We start from the raw sequence: 24153 nt of genomic DNA, 5'->3' as shown, positions 1-24153 counted from the left end.
CCCTGTGCCCGCTTCCTGCTTACATGCCTGCAGGGACCCAGCGCCCTGGCTGGCTTTTGCCAACTTGCTGAATCTTACCATTCCTGGTCACATCCTCATGGGCTCTCCGAGCTTCCTGCCCCTGCCCAAGCTCAGCCTGAGGCTCATGTTTTCCACTCCCAGCTCTCTCCTCAGGTGTGGCTTCAGCTTGACAGCAACCAAGAGTTCCCCAGGGCAGGCGTGGTGGGGCCTGGGAGAGGGCTTGGAGCACGAGGCAAGAGGAGAGCAGTTGGACTTTGGATCCCAAGAAGCTCAGGAAAGCCTGGGCCTCCAGCAGTGGAGCTGAGTGCTGGGCCTGAGGCCCAGTGTGCCAACCCTGGGGGTGGAGCTGAGCCGGGCTTTGGTTCCACGCAGGCAGTGGTCGCCAGGCTGCCTGGGAGCCCCTGTTCTATTCAGCCTAGACCTGAGGAAGAATGACGGGTGAATGAGGACCAAACTCCAGAAGCAAAGGGGGAGTTCCTGACTGCTGGAGACGCCACCACCACAGGCTTTCCAGGCACAGGATAGTTCTTGAGAACCTCTGCTCTACCACTAGGCACTGGGTGTCAGGGAGACAGTAGGACAGGCCACAGCCTGGCTCCTTCTGGAAATTGTACAGAGAGAGTAGGGAAGACAGATAAGAAGAAAAGGGACAAAGTGGTTACAAACTGTGATAAGTGCTTTGAAAGAAGGAAAGGGTCTCAGAGAGTAAGGGGTAGGACCCTCTTCAGAGCATGGTCTGGAGACCCTCTCTGAGGCTAAGACAGAGGGAAGCTGGACGTGGTGGCGCATGCCTGTAATTCCAGCCTCTCAGTAGGCTGAGACAGGAGGATCACAAGTTCAAAGCCAGCCTCAGCAACTTAGGGAGGCACTAGCAACTCAGTAAGACCCTGTCTCTAAATAAAATATTTTTAAAAAGGGCTGGGGATGTGGCTTTGTGGTTCAGCACCCCTGAGTTCAATTCCCAGTACCAAAAAAAAAGCCTGAGAGGGACAAGAAAAGATCCTTACAAAGATGCAGGTCACAAGAACAAAGAAGAGAAGCTAGTATGTACCATGACCCTGTGGTGGGAGGAGCTCAACAGGGCTTTGGAGCACTTGAGGAAGAGGTATGTGGGTAGAAAGGCCAAATCCCACATCTGGTAATGAGCTTAGATTTTATTTTGTATCTAACGTGCAGCCCACTGAAAGATGTTCTCCTCCCACCCCACCCCATGCTGGGGGTTAAGCCGGGGCCTCATGCATGCTAGCCAAGAACCTCTGCCATTGAACTACACCACTTAGCAAATTTTGCCAATGCTTTAAATCACTGTGGAGAAGGAAACAAGGATGCCTTCATGGGTTTCTGGCTCTAGCCACTTCACAAGTGCTTGTAGTCATTTTAAGACTGACAATGAGTCTCCTCCCAATGAAAGTTAAGGTCCAGTTAAGGAGAACCCAGTTTGCAAGTCTACTTACCCATCTGCAAAGGGACAGGGAATCCCCATCTAGGGCCAAAACAAGGTCAATTCAGACCCCAAAACAGTACAGTCCTTCTCCGCCCCTGTATTGGGGATTGAGCCCACAGGCACTTTACCACTAATCTGTAACCCCGGCCCTTCTTAAGTTTTTTTATTTTGAGATAAGGTCTCACTAAGTTGCTGAGACTGTCCTCCAACTTGGGATCCTCCTGCCTTAGCCTCCTCAGTTGGGATTACAGCCATACACCACCAACCTGGCAGTACAACCCATTTTTAATGTAGAATAGATTCATTCATTTAGAATTATAAACTCCTGGCAGCTCCTACAGACAATCCAGTCCCTTCCACCTCTTGGTGTCCTTCATCAGAGCTGTGGTTGGCTCACCTTATTAAGGCCTCATGTCACCCTGTTCTCACCTTCTGGAAGGTGGCCAGCCAAGATCAGAGCTTGAAGACTCCCAAAGCTTCTTCCAGGAGCCTGAGCCCGCACCTGTACCTACAACATAGGACCTACATCACCAACTGGGAGACTAGTCATTGCTGGGCCAGAGACAGACCAGACCAGAACCTCTAGGTGTCTTACCTGCTGGGTCTCCTGCCTCCTGGCCCCTGAGCTCATTTCTGGTTAAAATGATTGATGTGGAAGCGAAGGTTTGTCGAGCCATCTCAGACTCATCACTGCTAAGCAAGTATAGAGCCTGGCTTGGTTCTAGGCACAGAGATATGGGAGACAGATGGTGCCCTTTAGGTATAAATAGTTCAAAGTAGGCAGACAAATGTGTGGCCAGACCACTTGGGGAGCACATGGTAAACACTGCACCAAATGAGGATGAATATTCCTGAGAACCAGGAAGCAGATGTACCAGTGACTTGATAGGTGATGTGAAAGAGGCCGCAGGACCTGACCTGCTTTGGAGGATCAGAAAATGTTTCATTGAAAGACTGACATTTGGATGAGTGACCAAGCTATGCTTGGACAACAGCATTTCATACAGAAACAATGGTGGTGCAAAGGCCCTGGGGCTAGAAGGAACTGGAGGAGCATAGGGCTGGTGTGGCTAGAGCACCAGGAAGTACAGAAGAAGAATGACCTGCCCTTGCTAGAAGTAATTTTATCCCTGGACAGAGGACTCAGTTTTCATAGCCTGGCATGACACATGATCTGACCTCTAGGCATCACCGTTGAGTTGATGAGTGCTAAGGGCCTTTCTTACTGAGACTTGATTTTCTTGTTTCCCTGTCCTATGTGCCAGCTTAGACTGTGGCTTGTCCCTTCAACAGGCTTTTTAATCAGCCAATTCACTACTTAAAAGCAGAGATCACCAACTGTCCACAGAGGGAATGGGGAATCCTAACTGCTCCCTGCTCTGAGCCCCAATTCCAAACATCAGAGCCTATGATTTGCAGCAGACCAAGCCCTGGATTGTCCCAGGAGCTCTTGGTTGCAAGTGACCGAAACCCAGTTCAGGAATGAAAAAAAAAAATGAGCCAGCTGATTTACATAACAGGGCCATGAGAAGTTCAAATGTGGGTGGATCCTGAGTCAAAGACTTTGATCCCCACTAACTCTAGGTTTAAGTGGTCGTTAAGATTTATAATCCCAGGACTGGGGTTGTGGCTCAGCGATAGAGCACTCGCCTGGCACATGTGAGGCCCTGGGTTCCATCCTCAGCACCACATATAAATAAATAAAGGTATTGTGTCCAACTACAATTAGAAAATAAATATTAAAAAAAGATTTATAATCCCAGAGAAAGATCCTTTCTGTCTCAGTTACATAGCAAATCAGTATCTGAAAATATCTGATTGGTCCTGCTTGGGTCACAAGAACCACCTCTTGGCTCAGTCGCTGAACGAGCACCACCTTGGCTAGGTCTGCCTCAGGTCACAGAGGCTGGCCAGGTCGCAGAGCTTTTGTACAGATGGTTCCTTTGCCTGGAACATTCCGCCCACAATCTGTATGGCTGTCTCCTTTTATGTTGTTAAGATCTCAGTTCCTTAAAGAAATCTGACCCAGTCATTCTCTGCATTTCAGGATTCAGGATCAGTGGGTATGAAAAAAAACAAACAAGGGCTTCAGATAGAAATTTACATCTCTCTAAGCAACCCCAAGCTCGTGTGTCAGCTGCAAGGTGTAGGAGTGGTGGGGTGTCTCGGCTTCTACCTCTTTCATCCTTAACACATCCTGGTTTCCATCTTGTGATCAAAGTGGCAACCTCTGTTTCCTACCATCAGGTCCTCTTAGCCAACAGGAAGAGAGGGCAGTAGTAGATCATGACCCTTCTTTGTACAGGCAGGATCCAGAAGTTACATCATTTCTGTCCACACACCATTGTTGGGGGGAGGGGGCATATGCTCAGCTAAAACTCAGGGTTCCAGAGGAAGGAAGATAGAAAGAATGGATACTGGAAACAGTGGCCATCTCTACCACATGAAGTTTCTTGGAATCACAGAAGCTTGAGAATATCAGGCCCTTGGAGATCACTTAGTTTAACAGTTATAGGTGGGGAGACAGACCCAGAGAAGAGACTTGTCCAAAAATCACACAGAAACATGCACAAGGCCCTGGGTTCAATTCCCAGCACCACAAACACACACACACACACACACACACACACACACACACACACCAAGACAATAGCAGAACAAGCCTCCTAACTCCAAGCCCAGAGTTCAAAACTGGGGAAGGATTTGTGGAGAGACGGGGTGAGAATTTGGTTTTAGAGGGACTTTATACATATGAGCTCTGTAATCAAGGATACATTCGTGTATAGTTGTGCAAATAAGAATAAATGAAAACTTGGCTAATAGATATATGAAAAGGTATTAACTTCATTAATTGGTGGAGGAATTCAAGTTAAATCCTTGAGATACCACCATACCTATTAAAAAGATTGACTGTGCCAATTGTTGAGAATGTGGAAGGACTAGAACTCTCAGATATTACTGTCACAATCACTTCAGAAAACTGGCCCTCTCTTCTGAAGCTGAACACATGCATACCTTATACACTAGTGAGTCCACATTGGGTACTTACCCATCAGAAATATATAACTGGGCTGTGGATGTAGCTAGGTGGAAAAATACTTGCCTAGTATGTGCCCAGCCCTGGGTTCAGTCCTCGGCACTGCAAAACAAAACAAAACAACATATACTTACATTCACCAAGAGACATGTTCATAGCAACATTCTGTAATATGTGTAATAAATAAAACCTGGAGATAACCCAAATGTTCATCAACCATGAGATGGAATAGGACAGGAATGAGAATGAACTACAGCTTTACATGACAACGTGGTTGAATCTACTGTTACTCAGCTGTGACAAAATATCTGAGATGATCAACTTAAAAGAGAAAAGGTTTATTTTGGCTCACAGTTTCAGAGGTTTCAGTCCATGGCCATTTGACTCAGTGGCTTTTGGACCTTTGGTGAGGCCGTACATCATGGCAGAAGTGCATGGCAACCAGAGGAAGGAGTGGGGATCCCAATATCCAGTCCACAGGCATGTCTCAATGACCTCCACTGGGCCCCACCTCCTAGAGTTTCTGCCACCTCCTGACGGCACCACAGGCTGCTGACCAGTCCTTTAACACATGAACCTTTGGGGGACATTCTGGATCTCAACTGTAATACCAACAAAATTTTGAGTGAAAGGAACAAGATGCAAAAGAATACATGCTGTGCTGTTCCCTTGTGTAAGATTCAAAAACAGTTAAACCATGCAATTAGAAGTCAGAATCATGATCTTCTGTGGGGGTAAGTGTCTGCAAGCAGATGGGCTCTAGAGTTCTAGAAATATTCTTTTGCTTGCTCCAGGTGGTGGTTGCACCAGTGAGCTCACTTTGTGAAAATTCAAAGACATGCACACTTCTTTGCCTTTTTCTCTGTTTGCAGCACTGGGGATTGAACTCAGGGGTTCTTGACCACATCTCCAGCTACATCCTCAGATCTTTTATTTTTTGAAACTGTTGGCCTGAGTTGACCTCAAACTTATGATCCTGCAGCCTCAGCCTCCCAAGTAGCTGGGATTACAGGGATGCACCATTACACCAGCTCTCTCTGGGTATCTTAATTAAAAAATTAAATAATAGGATTGGGGTTGTGGCTTAGTGGTAGAGCCTTGCTTAGCATGTTCGAGGCCCTGGGTTTCGATCCTCAGCACCACATGAAAATAAATAAATAAAACAAAAAGATATTGTGTCCAACTACAACTAAAACATAAATATTTTTTTAAAAGTTAAATATTAAATAAATGAGGGCTGAGGGTGTAATTTAATCGCAGAGTGCTTTTCCTGTATGCACAAAGCCCTGACTTCTATCCCTAGCATTGAAAAAAATAAAATAAAAAGAAAGAAAAGTAAGTGAAAAATTAAAAGTAAAGAGAGACATGTACCTACTTGGCCCAACCTGGATTTATATAGTGCTTTCAATAAGAGAATGTCAAGGAAAAAGCTCTCACAAAAACAAAACAACAACAACAACAAAAACCACTTGGCTTTCCAAAGAGAATAAGCTGGCATCCAGTATATAGTATAACATGCCAGGTGTCCCCAGAAGCAGTCACCAGACCAAAAATTAGGTCAATGGATGAAATCATCAGAGGATTCCTGTGATCTAACCGATGCAGGAAAATATCGATTAAATATATCCAGTTTTAAACGTGCAAATCAAAACAAAGCTTGTTCCAGTGTATGAGGGACCTGTCACTGGCTTTCCCCTGATGTAAGATTCCTCTCTCTCCACTGATGAAGTTACCCAGAGCAAAGGTAAAGCAGATCCCAGAGGACTAACAGTTAAGTCGGGGCCATGACTGCAGGGGGCATATTCACAATGAAATGGAAATGCCATTTTCTGGAGGTGTGCAATGAGTGACCCTGGGTTACAATGGTATGTGGGGCTCTCAACTTTCTCATCTGAAAAAAATCATCTTTTACTTCTCAAAGAATTTTTCCAGGTGATCTCATTCAACTCTGCTGTAGACATTACTATGCCCTGTTTACATATGGAGAAACTGAGGTTCCATGGGCAAAGTTAACGATCTTAGAAATCAACTTCAAAGATAGTCTGGACATTAATTGGAAGTTATTTTGTCCAAACCCCCCATTTTGCATATTGGGAGAAGGAGGCCCAGAGAGGAAAAGAATTGAGCAGAAGGCTCACAGAGGGTCAGATAGCAGTGTTGGAACCTGAACTTAAGGGTCTGCTTAGGTTTTAGGTGACCTTGAACAGTGGGTGACCTCAGGCATTCCTTGATTCTGTGAAACAAAGGTATACCTCTGACTTCCTTATCACCCTTCCCAACCCCACATCTGGGAATCATATTTGTGACACAAAACCTGTTTTGCAGGTAAGTCCCTGGAATCCCAGGCCCCAGCTCTGACTCTACACTTGGCTTCCTCCCAGGCCCTCAACCTAGCGCGAGGGTGAGTTGGTTCTGAACAAGCAAACAAATGAGTCTTGAGACTCATTTGGAGGGGAGGAAAGAAGAATGAGGTGTGGAGTGGGGGAGCCCTTCTTTCCTCCCCACCCCTCTCCACCCCTGAGCCTCCACCGCACTTACTACTCTCTCAACACGTCTTGTTTGTTTACTTGATTTTTGTCTGTCCCTCCCATGATCCCAGCAGGCAGGAAGCATCTTGTTTCCCGATGCATCCTCAGTGAGGACCTGCACAGGGACAAAGCAGGCACATGTTTACTAAGCAGCTGGTGAATGAATGTCAAGTTTTTTGAAATGACAACGCACTACTTTTGCAAAATCAAGTCTTTTCTTTCTTTCTTTCTTTTTCTCGAAAGAATTTTTTAAAGCCTCTAGGTTACTGTAGAGGACTCTACCCACCCTCAGGGTGGCAGCGCAGAGATAACGAAAGGGTGCACGGTGACGATGAGACGCGGGCTGGAGGCGGAAGAGCGCGGGATAGGGAACCAAGGGGGTGCAGGGAGGGGACGAAGGGGCGGGGAGAGTGCAAAGTGACTAAAGCGGGGTGGAGGGGCGCAGCAAGAATAGGTGACTCGCGGAGCGCCGCCAGGGTTGACGAGAGGAGGGCGGGACGAAGAGGCGGGGCGAAAGGAGGAGGGCGGGGCGAGGGGCGGGGTGGGAGCTTGGAGTCCGCGGAGCTGCTGCGCGCCGTAGCCGTAGCCGAGCCGGGAGGATCTGCAGCGGCCCTCTGGCCACCTTCTCTGCGAGCCAGGTAGGTGCTGGGCCCCGGGATAGGCGCCGAGCCGAGGGAGCGCACTGGAACCGGGAAGGGGACCCAGGATCCAGGCCTAGTCGCGGACCCTGGGACTTCGCGCTCCGGGTCACGCAGCACACGCACTGCAGCCGGGTAGATTTTGCTTGAACTCCCGGCACCTGGACGTTGCTCCACCGAGCCCCGGAGGAAGGGAGGGAGGGTGAACCATTCCGCCTGTAGCCCAGAGCCCCCAGCCCCAGATTCCCAAAATGGAAAACTCTGTATATCGTTCTGGTTCTCGTCTTAGCTGAGCTAATGGCGCCCCGTGCTATTCGCGACAAGTTCCCACCCCTCACTGGGCCTCCATCTGCCCACCTGCAAAATGAGAGGCTCTTTGAGTGGGTCTCTCCAAGCTCCTGGCAGACAAATCCACTTCCTTGTCTCACTTCCTCGAAGACTGATCCCCATATTCACCAGTGTGCCCCTCCTTCAGCGATAGCTTGATTGCTCTGTGAACTCTGACCCCTTGGATTCAACTGAATAGCATATCTGGAATCAGCTCTGTCTAGGAAAGAAGCTGCTTGCAGCCTCTGTTCACCAGCCTGACAAATGCATTTCCTATGCTTTGAGTCAGTAATTTTTTCATGGCTGAGCCTAGGCAGGATGAAGGAAGGATGCAGAAACCAGGCTTAGGAAGGGTTAAGGATAGAAGCAGGCTGCTCTGTCCTTGTGTCCTGTGATATACAAGTTCACCAGAATGAAGTGCTTTTTAAGATCCAAATGTGTCCAAGCATCCTGCAGAGGAAGGGAGCACTCACCAGAGGTTCTAGAAGTTTGGGTTCTAGTCCTGACAGTGTTTATTGGCTTACCGTGACCTTAGGCTAGTAACTGTCCCTCTGACTCAGTCTGCTCAGCAGCCAGGATGTTGGTCAGATGGTCTGAAAGGGCCCTTCTGTCTTTGAACATTGGTAGTAACGCTAATAAAGATCATAATTGTTTCCTTACTTTGATCTGTAAGACCTTGCCTTAGGTGGACAATCTTCGTAAGTACCAGACTCTTTCATTGCACTTGTCATTTCTACTGCCAGGAACACTTAACCACCTCCACTTCCTGCACATTTGCTCTTCAGATCTTCACCAAAATATCACTTGCTTAGGATGCTCCCTACTTCAAAGACTAAGAGTTTTCTTCCCCTATGTGAATTGTGCCCCTCCCACCGCAGCCTCCAAACCTGTTCTGGTGATACAGCAATGAGGGCTGGGCTTTTAACCTTGCCACATTGACCAGCTCTAGGTCTCTGAGCTCACACATTATACCTGTGTTCCTTTTCTACCATGAGTCCCCCTCACTCCATCCATATTCCCTGAGGGCCCAACTAACATCAGTTTGGGTCTCTGAATTTATGTCCCCATGGTACATACTGACTTCATTATGCTTCATTAAGTGCTTGTGTATTTCTTTGTCTAATATCTGAGTCCCCTATTCTTTTTTTCCCCCAATACTGGGAATGGAACCTAGCTCCTTGCATGGCTAGGTAGCAAGCACTCTACTACTGAGGCATATGCCCAGGCCTTTTTTTTTTTTTTTTTTTTGAGACAAAGTCCCACTAAGGACCTCAAACTTGTAATCCTCCTGCCTCAGTCTCCCAAGTAGCTGGTATTACAAGCATGCACCACTGCAGCTGTCCTGTATCCCCTATTCTTTAGTGCCTATAAATGCCACAAAGGCAGGAAACCTGTCCTATTGCCCAGCATCTAGCTCAAAGATGTACCTGAAAGTTTGTTTTGGAATGAATGTGATATACACTCTCATTTAGCCCAAGATCTTGTAAGGTTAATGTCATTGTGTTCCTCTTACACATGAGACAGGGATTCAGAGTGACTTTCCTAGGGTCACACATTGGCAGCACTGATGTGAAACCAGTGTCTCTAACAGCAGGGCCTTGACTTGAACCTCACCTGCTATTTCTCATTCTAGGATCCTGTGCTGTGAAGACGTTTCCAAAGTGCCTTAGGTCAAGCAGAAAATCTGATCCACAGGCCGGGAAAGAAAAGACTGTTAGGTTGTGGAGGGGTAGTCTTGTCCAGCTCCTTATCTTCCTGGACTGTGGGACCCAAGGTGGACTTGTCCTTCTCCATGGCACACCGGCTGCAGCTACGTCTCCTGACATGGGATGTGAAGGACACGCTGCTCAGGCTTCGGCGTCCTATAGGGGAGGAGTATGCCACCAAGGCCCGGGCCCATGGGCTGGAGGTGGAGGCCACAACACTGGGACAAGCCTTCAGGCAGGTGTTCAAGGCTCAAAACCACAGCTTCCCTAACTACGGCCTGAGCCATGGCCTCACCTCTCGTCAGTGGTGGCTGGATGTGATCCTGCAGACCTTCCACCTGGCAGGTGTCCGGGATGCCCAAGCCGTGGCCCCCATCGCTGATGAGCTATATGAAGACTTCAGACACCCCTACAGCTGGCAGGTATTGGATGGGGCTGAGAACACCCTGAGAGGGTGCCGCAAGCGGGGTCTGAAGCTGGCAGCAGTCTCCAACTTTGACCACCGGCTACAGGACATCCTGGTGGGTCTTGGCCTGTGGGAACACTTTGACTTTGTGTTGACTTCTGAAGCTGCTGGCTGGCCCAAGCCAGACCCCCGCATTTTCCATGAGGCCTTGCGGCTTGCTCGCATGCAACCAGCAGTAGCAGCCCATATTGGGGACAGTTACCTCTGTGATTACCAGGGGGCTCGGGCTATAGGCATGCACAGCTTTCTGGTGGTTGGCCCAGAGCCTCTGGACCCTGCCATCAGGGCTTCTGTACCTGAAGAACATATTCTTCCATCACTGTCCCATGTCCTGCCCGCCCTTGACCGCCTGGAGGGATCAACCCCTGGGTTGTAAATCTGGTGAGGAAGTGTCTGGGCCAAAACAAACACTGGAGAAGGAGCCCCTTCTTTCTTCCCAGATGTGGACTGTGCTCTTCCCCTGCAGCCTCCAAACCTGTTCTGATGATAACAGTAACAAGGGCTGGGCTTTTAGCCTTGCCACACTAACCAGCTCCAGGTCGCAGCTCACTCATTCACACCTGCGTTCCTTTTCTCCCATGAGTCCCCCTCACCTCCATCTGTATTCTTTGAGGGACCAAATAGTTTCAAAATCAAGCACTTTCTAGGACTGGGAGTGTGGCTCAGTGAAAAAGTGCTTGCCTAGCATATATGAACCCTGGATTCTACCCCCAGCACCACCACCCAAAAAAAAAGCAGGCATTTAAAAACTTTTAGTAGCAAGGTCCTTTTGTCATTGGAGACCTAAAACCCTATTATGAAATAATAATAATTTGAAGCAGAATTCTTATTATTCAACCTTTGAGACCCACCCCCTCACCAAGCCTGAGTTTAGAACTTAATTTGATGCTAAGCCATTGCTGTAGGACACTGAATAGTCTGAACAGGAAATTCGACTAAGAAACAACCATGATTAGTCACAAAGTTAGACTGATGGCTATTCCTGCCCAGAGTACTTAGGTACTCTGCTAAGTTCTCAATGTGACCCTTGAAGCTCCCAAGTGGGCATAACTATCCCACCCACCCCCCCTTTTTTTTTCAAATGAAGAAATGGAGATTCAGGGGTTAGGTGACGTGGTAATGCAGCTGAAGTCAGCATGCATGGGAACCAGGGTTCCAATTTAAACCCATCCAATTCCAAAGCCCATTGACTTGGACCACTAGGTTTCAAGTGGACAGGGGGCCTTGTCACATAAAACAGTGCAGTAGAGATCCTGGGAGAAGAGGAAAGTCATCCTGAGCAATGTCATTCCTAAAGGGCACCCCAGTCACAGGGGCCAGCATGGGGGTAGGAGATCAAGGGAACAAGGACGAGCTCGGGGTGGGGAAAGCAGCTGGAGGCTGAAAGAGTAGGTTGGGTTTTAAAACTCCATGTCTCTTCCTGCCTTCACCAATGCACTTGTTTCCCAGATCTCTCTGCTTTGTCCAGTGCCAGGCACAGGTTTTAACCATAGACTTAAAAACACAGGCAGGCACAAATGTGTGGGTTCTGGTGCCAGTGGACAAGCTCTGGACAGAACCCTAAGCTGGTGGTGAGGTTGGGCAGAGGTTTGAGGGGACATTCCTGCAGTGTGCCCATGACCTGTGAGGGCTCTGTGGGAGGTGGAGGGAGCATGCCAGGGGGCTGTCCAGTGCCAAAGAGGAGAGGGTGGTTTTGACCGGATCTCTGGACAGGGGCTGTGCCCAGGAAAAGGTGGGAAAGACCCCTTCAAGCTTAATCAAACCATTTGTGTCTATCTTCCTTGGGCCTGGCACCAAGACCAGGTGACTCAACAGTAATGCCCAAGTGTCCCAGCAATGAAGACACAGGTCATGAACTTTAGTCTCAGAGCTGCAAGGGCCTTGGAGATCATCTCCACCTAGAGTTGCCAACCAGAGGCCTGTGGGTTTAATCAGCCCAGTTTCTTTAAGTAAACTGTTAAGCAATCTAATGAGATTTCTCAAAAAAAAAGGGCAGGGATGTGACTGAGTGGTAGAGCGCTTGCCTAGCATGCATGAGGCCCCAAGTTCTATTCTGGCACTGGAATTAAAAAAAAAAAAATCTTTTTTTTCCACCTCAAGATGGGGATTTTTTCAGCTTTTCTCCGAAGACCTCTGCCCCCATCCATTCTGGGGCCACATGACTGCATGGCCAGAAATGGCTGAGGCAGAGGAATGGCTGTCTTTGAATCTTAGACTATTTTATTTCATTGTCCACTGACCCCAGCAACCTTACTTTGTGACCTCCCCTGATTAAGCAGTGATTTTCAAGTGGGGAGGGCTCTGGTTCACATCCTCTTTGAACCCAGAGCCCTAAGTTGCAGGTAGTATTTTGTTTTGTTTTTGCAATGCTAGGGATAGAACCCAAATGGGCCTGTCACATACTAGGCAAGAGCTCTACCACTGAACTCCAGCACCAGCCCTGATAAAGCTTTTTTTGGTACTGGGTATTGAACGGGGGTGCTTTACTACTGCACTACATCCCGAGCCCTTTTTATTTTTCATTTTGAGGCAGAGTCTCCCTAAGTTACTGAGGTTGGCCTTGAACTTGCAATTGAATGTGCCTCTGGAGTTGCTGAGATTACAGGAGCACATCACCATGCCCAGAGTAAGGCTGCTTTTTAAGAGTGTTCCTGAATAAAAGTTTGAAGAACACTATTCTTGGGTCAGCTCATGAAGGAGAATACTAAGGGCTTTGCCCTTGATCCCAGTAAATGTCTGCAGAGTCTTTCTGCCAGGCCTCGCTGTGTGTGAGGGTTAAGACTGAGCCAGCACAGTCTGTAGCCAATTACTAACAAAGAACATACAAGAAGTCTTCAAGTCTTTTAAGACCTTTAATCATGTCCATGTTCCCTAAGGTCAGTCCTCAGTTCTTACTTGAAGCTCTTTTAGACCTGAAACTCTTACCCTAGGTCTTTAAGTCAGAGGGGCACTCACCAGTAAATGTTTCAAGGGAAACATTTACTTATTCCACCCATTATCACGGGTGGGCACAAGCTGGCGCTCAGCTTCTGGGTCTGGGGCAAATGCCCATGGCTGTGCTGCCATTAGGTTTCCTGGAGGTAGGATCCCTCAGTCTTCTGAGTGCCAAGGCAGGACCTGGGCATTCCCAGGCCAGACTATTCTGCCCAAGAGCAGCCTCACAGAAGTTCTAAATCTCTTCCAGGTGGTCCTTGTGTACTAAAAAAATATTTTCTCATTGTGCCATGTCCTGAAAAAGATGGAGAAGTACTGAACTAAGAGGACAGTCTTCAGCCATAGGCTTCTCTGCAGAGAATCCCTTCCATATGTGAGAAGCTGGGGGGAGGGGGCTGAAGTGCTTCTCCAGAAACTACATCTGCCCAGTCACCTGTCCATCTGTCCATCCATCTACTCACTCACCATATAATTACTGCTCCCTCATTATGCACCAGATACCATGCTGGTTGCCAGAGATAAAGTGGTGAAGGAGACACCTCACAGGGGCAGATGCGTGGTAGACTGGGAGTAAAGTCCCAGGAGCCACAGATGGCCAGGATTTAAAGGATTTGTCCAGGTCTGAGACAATATCTACTACTCCTAAGCTGCCCATTGGGCATGGACCCTGCTTCCCTTAGAAACCCCACACCATTTGGGGAAAGGACATCCAGTAGATATGTGGCCTGGCCTGAGAAGGTGATGGGAGGTGGAGCTGGCCTCCCTGTGGCCCAAGGTCAGTGGATGATGGAAATGGTCTGGTGGGCCACAGCGAAGACTGGGCAGAGGGGCCGAGGGAAGGCTGTGCGGTAAGAGTAGAGCACGGTGCCCGAGGCTGGCTCGAAGAAGAGCAGCTCTTGTCCCTGCAGGTCCAGTAGCACGCCCAGCTGCGCGGGGCACTGCAGCAGCCCCAGGGGCTCGTGCCGCCCGTTGTGCGAGAAGCAGAACTCCTGATCATAGCGGGAGAAGACCCAGGAGTAGGCATTGTGGCCCAGGCGGCAGTCACTACCAGAACCCTTGCGGGGCAGCTGGCTTGAGGCCACGCCCACTTTGTAGGCACAACTGTTCTGGACATTCACCATCCAGGCATGGAGCCCCTCCTGGAAGGAGGTGGCAGCCAGAGCATTGGGCCAGTGGTCGAAGCGCTCTGGGCCATCTGCACAGGCCTTGGACTTCTTGGCACTGAAGGTCAGGGTCCTTCGATCATCTGACAATTGCAGAGAGGGGCTGATAGTCTTCTCATCAATGCGGACGTCCTCCATGCCTGCCAGAAAGAATTCTGAATCATCCAGGCCCCTCCCAGAAAGCCCCAACCTGATCCCATAAGGTAGCAAAGAGATTCCTCATCACTCACTGGCATTCAGACTCAGACAAGCCATTTACTCTCTCTGAGCCTCAGTTTCCTTGTCTGTAAAACAGCTATCAAATAGAATATCACAGGGTGGTCATGAACATTAAATAAAATTTAAAAAAATACATGTAAAGTGCCTAACATGTAAGTGCTCAATAAACTGTACCCATGGTAATAGTAGTTATTACTAGCTGAAGATTTCAATTGTAAACTTTGACAGAAGTAAGGCAGAAAGAGCAGTGAGTTGCTCAGGATTCCATGCTGAGTGGGAGGCAGGGTCAAATGAAGACTCAGCATTTTGTTGGTGCATCTAGCACAGGTCATACTGATTGCTAGCTGGTCATATCTGTGTCCTCCAGATATGACTTACCCTGGAGACAGAGCTCCTGAAGATAGAAAGCATGAGACATGCAGTTTCCAAAAGTTAACACGCTGCTGAAAACTCAGGTGCCATCTGACACTAGAACCTAGTGTAGACAAGCTATAGCTTAGGTCAAAAATTTAAGGATAATATACGGGGGAGGGTTAAAATAGAAAAAAGAGTCAGTCTACTAACCTAACCTTCCCGTGAACTGTGCCAAGACTACCACTGGAGTACAGAAGCTTCTATCCAGCCTTGGAGAAGCCTGCTTTGAGACCCCCATGCTAAGTGGGAATCCCTGGAGGTAGAAGACGGCGTCACGTTAACCTGTGTGGCCCTAGGATGCAGCACAGAGCCAGGCCCACGGTCAGTCTGAGTCTCTGTAAAGCGCACGGATGAGACAAAGCCAGGCAGTGTCCTCCCTGGTTCATCTGCCCTCCAGTTGGCCATCGGTTATATTTTCTTAAAGAGAAAGCTGAGGTTTCCAAGAAATCATAATGAGCTGCCCTAGAAGGGCAGAAAGTAGGAGGATGTGCTTTACAGAAAGAAAATTAATCCTAGATCCAACCACAGGGCAGACTGATCTAGCAATGAGAGGGACCTGGCCCAGCTGCTCAGCCCTATCCACAGCCACAGCCCCCTGAGCAGACAACTTCAGGCACCACAGTTTGCCTGAGCTACTGTTCCAGAAGCAAACCCCAGGCAGACAGACAGACAGACAGAAGCCCAGTTGCTCTTGAAGGTGTCAGGCTCTTGCAGCTCCTAACCTGAGAGAGATCCAAGAACCGCCGTTGCCCAGAGCTGGGTCAGTAGTGGACTCCAAGTGCACTTCTCATTAAAGTTTAATTTTTCTGATTCCTGGGGATCCAAAATGCCCTCTGCTTCCTCGGTCCTTATGCAGGGGGAAAAAAAAAGAGGTTCAAGAAGCTACTGGAAATACACCTGGATCATTATGGGGTGAGTGGAGGAGGAGAGAAGTAAAATTCTCCTACTACCACAGTGACATCAAGACTGGCAGCCAGCCAGGTACAGTGGCGCACGCCTGTAGTCCCAGCTACTCAGAACTTGGGAGGCTGAGGCTGGAGGATCACAGGTTCAAAGCCAGTCTCAGCAACTTAGTGAGGCTGTAAGCAACCTCATTTAGACCCTGTCTCTGAATAAAGAAATTTAAAAGGGCTGGGGATGTGGTTCAGTGGTTAAGTGCGCCTGGGTTCAATCCTTGGTATCAGAAAGAAAAAAGATTTAGCAGCCAATTCCACCCAGAAGCCACTAAAGGGGATCAAACCGGGGGCTTAGTACATGTGAGGCAAGCACTCTACCAACTAATATCCCCAGCCCCTCTAAATATATTTAAAAAAAAAAACGGGCTGAGGATGTGGCTTAGTGGTCAAGCGTCCCTGGGTTCAACACCCAATACCAAAAAAAAAAAAAGTTTTTAAAAGCCCATGGCAAGGGCCTGGGGCTGCAGCTCGGTGATTGAGCACTTGCCTAGCATATAGGCCCCAGTTCAATCCTCTCCTGCAAAAACACCAAACCAAAACAAATAAGCAATCAAAAAGAGGCCATGGCAAGGCTCTGGTTAATAAGTATATGTTCAGTGCTCCTCCGGGTGGGTCTAAAGCAACTGTCTAGACCAGGGGCAGGAAGACCCTGACCATCAAGCCATCCAAGGATGTCACTCAGTCACATGCCTGACACTTTCTCCAAAGAGCAGAGACTGGGGAGAGGCCTAGGGTCTGTGACTACCTAAGCAAACCTCAGGACCATACTCACCTCTCAAAAATCTCCTGCTCCTTTTGCTGCAAAGAAAGAAAACAATGTCAGATTTGGCACCAGACACCCAGCAGGCAGTCAAAACTTGACTGCCTTGTAGAGAGGGTTCCATGTAGACACAGACTCTAGGACCAAAGCTCCTACTCCTTCCCCTAAAGCCAAAATCAAGTTGTATGGGTTGCTTTTCTCCCACTCACCCCCGTGACACATGCACAGGATGAATCACTCTACTGCTCCTACCCCAGGGTATCCTGGGTTTCCCTCAACTCCACTTCAAGACCGTCGCCCATTTGCCAATATCCCCCATGAGGACTGTCAGCTCCTGGACAGCTGAGACTCTCTGGATCCTCTATTGTGACTGTCCCAGTGTCTAGGACAGAATGTGCTCTGTGCAGGGAAGCTGGGTGACTTGTGAAAGCACAATGCGGGGCAGTCATGGAAACTGCCCTACTGAAAATGCAGTGGGAGGGCCCAGTTGTTCCACATTCTTCCTCTGCTTGGCCTTTACCTCCGATGTCACACTGTCCCTTCAAAACTAAAGGTATCTGTATATCTACACAATATTCTGAAAGATTATAAGCCAAATGTTAGTCATGATAATTTCTGGCAGGATTGGAGATGAGCTGTGTTTCAATGGAGCCCTCGTCAGCTCCCTCAAGCGCAGCATGCCCTCGGCACACTCCTGAACTCTCTCCACCTTGCCACTTCCTTTCCCATGCGACTCTTATCACTTCTACATCACTTCATCCAGCAAGCCTTCCCTGACCCTTTCCTTCCCCCAGCCCAGATTGTGAGGTCCCTAGCTCTGAGTGATTACATATCCTTTAACATCCCAGTTCTCAATTTACATATTCATCTCCTTCATAAGGCTGGGAGCAGCTGGCAGCTGTATTCTGTAACTCTGCCCCATAGGGGCATGCCTAGCATGAAACAGTAAACATTTGTATACTACTGAAAGAATATCACTACCAGCTGCCCCAAACCCTCTTATAATTTGATTTTCTGGCCTCATGTTAAAGAAGAAAATATTCAGTGGTACTTATTAAAGCACGTATGGAAGACTTATTCAGGAACATGGAGATAGGTACAGGAACCATTGCAACCGGGAAGAGATTGGGCTCAACTCTGAATTCAACATGGGCAGGTGGGAATTCACAGCCCAGGAACATCTTGGAAGTCAGTGAATGGAAAATTACCAAGAGGAAATATAAGGATAAGGGGAATTTCGGCTAAATCAACTTATTAGGACTCTTGCTGAAGACAAGCCGGGATGATCAGACATCACCTGAAGATGATGGAGGATGAGAAGCCCAATTAGGTATTGAGAAAAATCAGAAATCAAGAATGAGGCTCAGTGATAGAGCGCTTGCCTAACATGCATGAGGCACTGAGTTCAATCCCTGGCACCCCATAAAAATAAACAAATAAAATAAAGTTATTAAAAAAAAATAAAAAGAATGAAGGGGTTCTGGCTAAACTGACTTAGCGGGATTCTTTTGCTAAAAGTAGATTTTACAAAGAAGTACACGGATGGGCCTAGGAGAACATTCAGAAGCCAGACTAAAATTTAGCCAAGCAAGTAATCTTTGTCACTCAGCCCTGCTTCAAATCCTCTTTGCCACGCACCTCCTACCAATAAACATTTCCAGTGTTTTCAAACTCTGGGGCGTCTGGACTTCACCCTTGCCTGACTTACAATCAGCTGGAAGTCATCCAGATGGGTGAGCATGTCCACTAGGCTGGTGCGGATGGTGTCGAGCTTCTGCAGAGCCTCGGCCCAGTGTACCCGCTGGGTCAGGATGCTCTGGTGGGCCCGCTCCTCTTCACCATGCACCTGTTCCAGTAACCGCTGCTCCTCGCTCTCGCACAGACTCCTCACCAGGCTCAACCGCTGGATAACCAGCTCCCGTGCTGAACTGGCCATGCTCTGTCACGGAGTAAAATGAGGAGTCAGGTCCTGGCAATGTCTCAGTCTGGATTAGAGCGTTTGGGCTCAGAAGGAGGGAGTGTGAGATGGACTAGCAATGTCCACAATGGACATGCCAAGGGGAATGACAGTGTTGAAGCGATTTACTTCACATCCCAGCCTTAGACTTCCAAAATATGGTTTAGGGGGAAAAAATTAAGATCCAGATGACAAGCTGTACCTCATGAGGCCATGATCACAGGATGAAGGAACTGGGCAGGATGTGGAGATCAACTGGAACCACCTGCTTATTGTCACAGTTGGGAATAGCAAGGCCAAGGGACCAAAGTCAGAGAATTACAGAAACTGCAGGGCAGAAGAGCCTATAAAGTCCTCCCTATTTCACTATGTAGAAGGACAAAAAGCATTACTTCCTAAGACTGTTCCAACTAATTCCTAATAGTTTTTATCTGCCACAGAAGAGACCTGAAAGAAGTTCCCAGCCAAAGAAATTACTGAGTGTCTTCTAACTCCTGGCACAGTGTCTGACATACAGTAGGTACCCAAATATTCACTGGATGACTGAGTGGGACATTTTTCCTGACAATCACGAATCTCTCATGGAAGTATGCACATGACAAATGGGTGGCAGAGCAGGGACCAGGACTCAATTCTCTTAATTCTCGGGCCAACTCTATTCTCCAACACCAAATGCCATCGGATAACCAATCCTCCCCAAAGGCATCAGTTGCAAAAGCACCTGCACTTGTACTCTTGCCAGAAAACAGAGCAGAACTGCTTTCGGGTCAGAGAGCCAGGGACACCCAGCCACTTTCCTGTATCCTGTCCCTGAAGGCCTGTTTTGTACAGTGCAGGAAATAGTCATGCCTGTTTGACAGAAGCTCCTCAATTTTGGGGAGAAAAGAGTAGCCTAGTGAACCTGCGTGGGTATAAACCACTCTCTTCCACCTAGGCTATTATAACTGTTCCCTAATTGGTGTCCCTGCTTTTACTTTTGCTGTCCATAGTCACATCTCAATATAGCGGCCAAAATGTTCTTCTTTAATCTTAAATTATAGCATTTACTCTGCTCAAAAATTTCCTATGGTTTCCTATTGTACCCACAATGAAAGGCAAAGTCCCTGCATGGCCGATGAGGATACAATCCCACTCTCCTCTCCCGCTGCCCTTGGGATCTCATCTCCTCCTGCCTCCCCCCTGTTTACTCTGTATCAGCCTCCCAGGCCTCCAGGCTGCTCCTCCAACAAGGGCTTCTGAACTTGCCCTCTTTCTTGAGCACTCTTCCCTCAAATGTGTGGTCTGTTCCCCCACCTCCTAGGTGATAGTGCAAATATCAGCCTCCTTAGTGAGGTCACTTACGATCACAGCACATGTGACTGCAACCCCTGTCCTCCGCACATCCTATTCCCCTTCCTATTTTACATTTCCCCTTATCAGGTATCACCTTCTGATGCAATATGTTTTTATTTGTTATTGTCCCTTTCTCACAACAAGAATGTAGGCTTCATGAAAACAGGAACTTTTATATGGTTTGTTCACCGTGGAATGCCTAGCACATAGGATAACAGTGTCTAGCACAGGGTTAGTACTCAAAAAGAATTTGTTAAATAAATAAATGATAAAATGTTGGAAGGTTCCCCCTTAAAGTGAAGATCTGCTATAGTAGCTTTCAATCAACATTGTACTAAGATCATAACCAGTGCAATAAGACAAGAAAATAAAAAGGATGAGCAGGGGGGCAGGCAGGTTGAGGGGATTAAGACATGGAGATCACCATGCAAACTAAAGCAAAGATGAACAGAGTAGCTGCCTGGACTCCTAGCAGCTTTTCGGTTCCTGATACTAGTTCCCTTTCAGCTTCAAGGATCCATATACCCTGCCAGGAAATTCAGTTTTATTTATGCTAATTCGACTGGGTTGTGTTTCATGAAATTAAAAGAACCTTGATTAGGTCAGTGACAAGTCTGCTCCAGGTATTATGGCGGAAGGAGGAAGGGTATGTGCAGAAACAAAAGCATAGCCCCTTCCCTGAAGGGCATATTGAGAGTGAAGACACAGCAGTGGCAATAAGTCCACCAAGGAAAGGATTGACAGTGGATGTAGGAAAAGAGGCACTGTTCTGGGCCTCTGAAGGTCCAGGTCATAGAACTGACTCTCTCAGGAGGCAGTGTGGCCTTGGGCAAATCAATTAACCTCCATGGAACCCAATTCCCCATGTATAAATAGAGATGTTACTGCCACCAGCTGCATAAGATTATCATATGGAATACTCAGTGTCAAAGTCCCTAAATAATTTATAAGTCTGGGACTGAGTATGAAATAATCATATTTTACAGAATAATTAGATAATTAGAAGGCTACTCTTGCCAGGCAAAGTGGCACATACCTGGAATCCCAGCTACTTATGAGGCTGAGACAGGAGAATCACAAGTTCAAAGCCAGGCTTGACAACTTAGCAAGACCCTATCACAGAATAAAAAATAAACAGGGCTGGGGATGTAATTAAGTAATAGAGTACTGCTTATTAAAAAAAAAAAATGCTACCCTTCTCTCTACGCTAAGACACCCAAGAAAGTAATTTTCTAGCAGTCTTTGTACGCAATGTGGTACTAGAGACAAGCTTACTCTGTCCAGATGGCAAAATCATGTCTCATAGAAATGGGAAACCATTCTTCCTGGACATCTGGCTTTGTTAGTACCACAATGAGTTTGTGAGGTTGGGAAGGGATCCTAGACTTGTCTAAGTTCCTGGGGTTAGGGTCTTATCCTGGGGAGGGGGCATAGAGAGAAAGGAAGAATTACCACTGCTCTCTGGTTCTTCCCTGACAGGACCTCAGCCATGTACTTGGAGATGCCAGCACTCTGTAACTGCAGCCTCTCACACTGGTCCACGATCTTGTTCTGCAACACAAACAACCCTCATAGTGTCTTTGGCCATGCATATGAGCCATTCACTCATTTTCCCCTACCTCAGCCACCCACTCCCATGGTCATGTCTACAACTGCATCATTATCAAAAATGATATTGTCTCCAAATCTTCATGTGAAGGATTCCACATCCTGCCCGCCACATCCTATTCTCCTAGCTCACTAACTCTCCTAGCCAACAAGGGCCTACCTGACATGATTCTGCCTATGTCTCCAATGTCACCTCCTACCACTCTCCACAATGTCCTTCTTTATGTTCCTTAAGGACACCAAACTTGTCCTGACCTCAGTGCCTTTGCACCTTCCTTCTTTCTTCTGCAGTAGTCTCCATGTGTGGCTTCTTCACTCCATCCAGATATCACTTCTTTGAGTGCCTTTCCTGTCATTCCCCCTCCCCTGATCTTTTCCTTGCTTTATCTTTCTCCCTTGAACTTGTAACTCTCTGATTATATGCTGTGTGTTTACTTTTACTGCTTATGTTCCCACCACTGGAATATACGCACCACGACTTTGACCTGTTCTCTTCGTCCTACTCCCTAGAAGGGAGTTCCTGCACAAAAAGGCCCTAAATAAATATTTGTGGAATGAATGAACACCCACTGCCTTGACTGCAAGAGGGCCAGCAATTCACAGCTCCCAAAGCTACTAGCATCAACTATGGGGACAGGGAAGAGTTTCAGAAATGAGGCAAATGAGGCCCACAGAGAAGTGACCCACTCCAAGTGACATGGTAAGGCCCTTGCTTTTCCACTCCATCTCTCCAGATAACAGCTGGGGCCCTCCCAAGCTGCAGTCCTTCCATGATTTCCCCCTAAGAGTTTTTGCCTCATTCCATCTACTGAAAAGCAACTCAGTTTTCTCTTCCAGGAAGCCCTCATAAATATTTCCTCCCACAAGTAGAAATTAGCCTGGCAATTCACAGGTGCAAATGCAAAGTCTTAGTACTGAACTGACTCGGAGGAAGCTATGATCAGCGTGCACCACAGGACTGGGAGAACTGAGACCAGCTTTTGAAAAGCAACTTGGCAGGAATCCAGAAGGTAAGAGAGCAGTTGAACTGGTGCCGTTTTGATCCAGTTCAGTAACAGTCTTGCCCTGGTGTGAAATTTCTTTGCTGGAGAGATAGGGGATAGTGTGCTAAAGACATTTCTGCTCTAAACTGGAAGGGGCTGAAGGCAAAGCCCACTTCCCTTCAGGCAAAGGGGGTGAATAGGAGAGGCTGGGGGAAGAGGGTCAGGTAAGATGCCCTGAGGCAGAGTACATTCCAAAATAAGCACCAGGTCTGCCACCCCATTCCAGCCTTCACCACCATTCAGATATGCCCATGGCTACTTTTTAAGGTTTTCATGAAATTCTCCATCTCATTAGCATTACTTCCTCCCTCTAACCCCTGAAGCAAAGAGGTGGCTTTCTCTTGCCCAGTCAGTAAGTGCCCTGCCTCCAGCCGTTGACAATTGGAAACCTAGAAGGAGTTACTGCCCTGCTCTAGGCCTCAGTTTCCTCATCTATAAAATGCTGAGTAGCACTGCCACTTCCACAAGTTGATCTGGATGGAATGAGAAGACAAATGTTTAAGTACTTTGGAATTTGAGAGGTTCCTATTCCTAATGCAAGTTGATTATATCATATTATCCAAGTTTATTTTCATCATCGCTATTGTTGACAGGTAAGACCAATCAAGATGTCACTAAATAACTGAACCCCTGCTGGCCCTAGCACCCGGTAAGATATGTGTATTACAGTCCACTCTAAGTAGGTGAAGTCCCCAGTGAGAGCACTCAAGTGCACAGCAGGGCTGAACTCCAGGGTGGGGTTGGCGACTCCAATTGCAAGGAAATCCCCAGGGGCCACAGCTAAGGTGGAAGGAGGGAGGAAGCACCAAAGTGACTGACTCTCCAATCTCAGCAGCTCAGGGGAGGGGTGGTGACAGGTGACCAGCCTGGAACCAAGCTGAAAGTGGAGGTGAGAAGAAACCTCAGGTGAAAGGGAACCTCCAGTTATCTTCCCCGCCCCCTCCCCATTGAAGTGAAACCAGCTCGAGTACAGTCGAGGCCAATCCTGGAAGGGAAAAAGAGCGCCTCACCAGGAAACCAGTAGACAGGGGTGTGGGTCTGAATCCAGGGGTGAGGAGGGACCCACTTTTATCAAAGGTCAACTATAATAAACACATGCCAGTATTATTATTATTGCCCCCAATTACAGATGAAGACACTGAGGCTCAGGGAGTTTTGGGACTCAGGGAGCACGCAAGAGGGTGGGATTCGAACTCGATCAACCCGATTCCAGAAGCCACACCTTCTACGGCCTCGCTCTACAGGCCAAACCACTGAGGAGCCCGACCCAGGCCGCCGGGTCCCTGCCTGTCCGGCCCTGCGCGCCACCGCCGCCCCGAGTCCCCCGCCTTCCGGGCCCACGCCCGCTCACCCGCAGCTCCTCGGCGCGCTGCTCCGCCCGGCGGATGCGGTGCCCCTCGCAGCGGCCGCCCACCCCGGCGCAGGCGGCGCACACGGGCCGCCGCTCGGAGCCGCAGAACCAGCTGAGATCCTGACCGTGCTCGGGGCACAGCGGGCCCCGCTCAGACCCCGGTCCGAGCCCCGTCCCCGGCCCGGTTCCATCCGCAGACATGGCCGAGCGCCGCGCGCTAAGCGCTCCACCTGTCGCAGGTGCTGCTGG

The 24153-nt window shown here is 48.2% G+C and overlaps 2 protein-coding genes across 2 annotated transcripts; one reads left to right on the top strand and one right to left on the bottom strand.

Moving 5' to 3' along the window:
* The first annotated feature begins 7583 nt into the window (after window positions 1–7583).
* Window positions 7584–11022, top strand: Hdhd3 (haloacid dehalogenase like hydrolase domain containing 3). The gene is made up of 2 exons (XM_027949419.2): window positions 7584–7668; window positions 9629–11022. Exon 2 carries the CDS (start codon window positions 9788–9790, stop codon window positions 10541–10543), a length of 756 nt encoding a protein of 251 aa, XP_027805220.2. The 5' UTR covers window positions 7584–7668; window positions 9629–9787; the 3' UTR covers window positions 10544–11022.
* Window positions 11023–13000: 1978 nt separating this feature from the next.
* On the bottom strand, window positions 13001–24153 carry Bspry (B-box and SPRY domain containing). Its single transcript, XM_027949440.2, has 6 exons — window positions 23905–24153; window positions 21355–21453; window positions 18322–18552; window positions 16626–16651; window positions 15620–15744; window positions 13001–14404 (listed from the first exon to the last, which is right to left on the bottom strand). The coding sequence occupies exons 1-6, from the start codon at window positions 24103–24105 to the stop codon at window positions 13878–13880; spliced, it is 1209 nt and encodes a 402-aa protein (XP_027805241.1). The 5' UTR covers window positions 24106–24153; the 3' UTR covers window positions 13001–13877.

The sequence above is a fragment of the Marmota flaviventris genome, chromosome 13 (genome assembly GCF_047511675.1).
Source record: "Marmota flaviventris isolate mMarFla1 chromosome 13, mMarFla1.hap1, whole genome shotgun sequence".
NCBI lineage: Eukaryota > Metazoa > Chordata > Mammalia > Rodentia > Sciuridae > Marmota > Marmota flaviventris.
Note: the sequence above shows the minus strand (reverse complement) of the source record. Positions and strands in the feature narration are given on the sequence as shown.

What these genes read in the sequence shown, in the direction of transcription:
- Hdhd3 (XM_027949419.2), top strand. Translation starts at nt 9,788, where the DNA reads ATGGCACACCGGCTGCAGCTACGTCTCCTGACATGGGATGTGAAGGAC.
- Bspry (XM_027949440.2), bottom strand. Translation starts at nt 24,105, where the DNA reads ATGTCTGCGGATGGAACCGGGCCGGGGACGGGGCTCGGACCGGGGTCT. An exon ending in GGAAGAACCAGAGAGCAGTG is followed by an intron (nt 18,553 to 21,354) that starts GTAATTCTTCCT and finishes ACTCCGTGACAG; the next exon opens with AGCATGGCCAGTTCAGCACG. An exon ending in GAGCAGGAGATTTTTGAGAG is followed by an intron (nt 15,745 to 16,625) that starts GTGAGTATGGTC and finishes CCCCTGCATAAG; the next exon opens with GACCGAGGAAGCAGAGGGCA.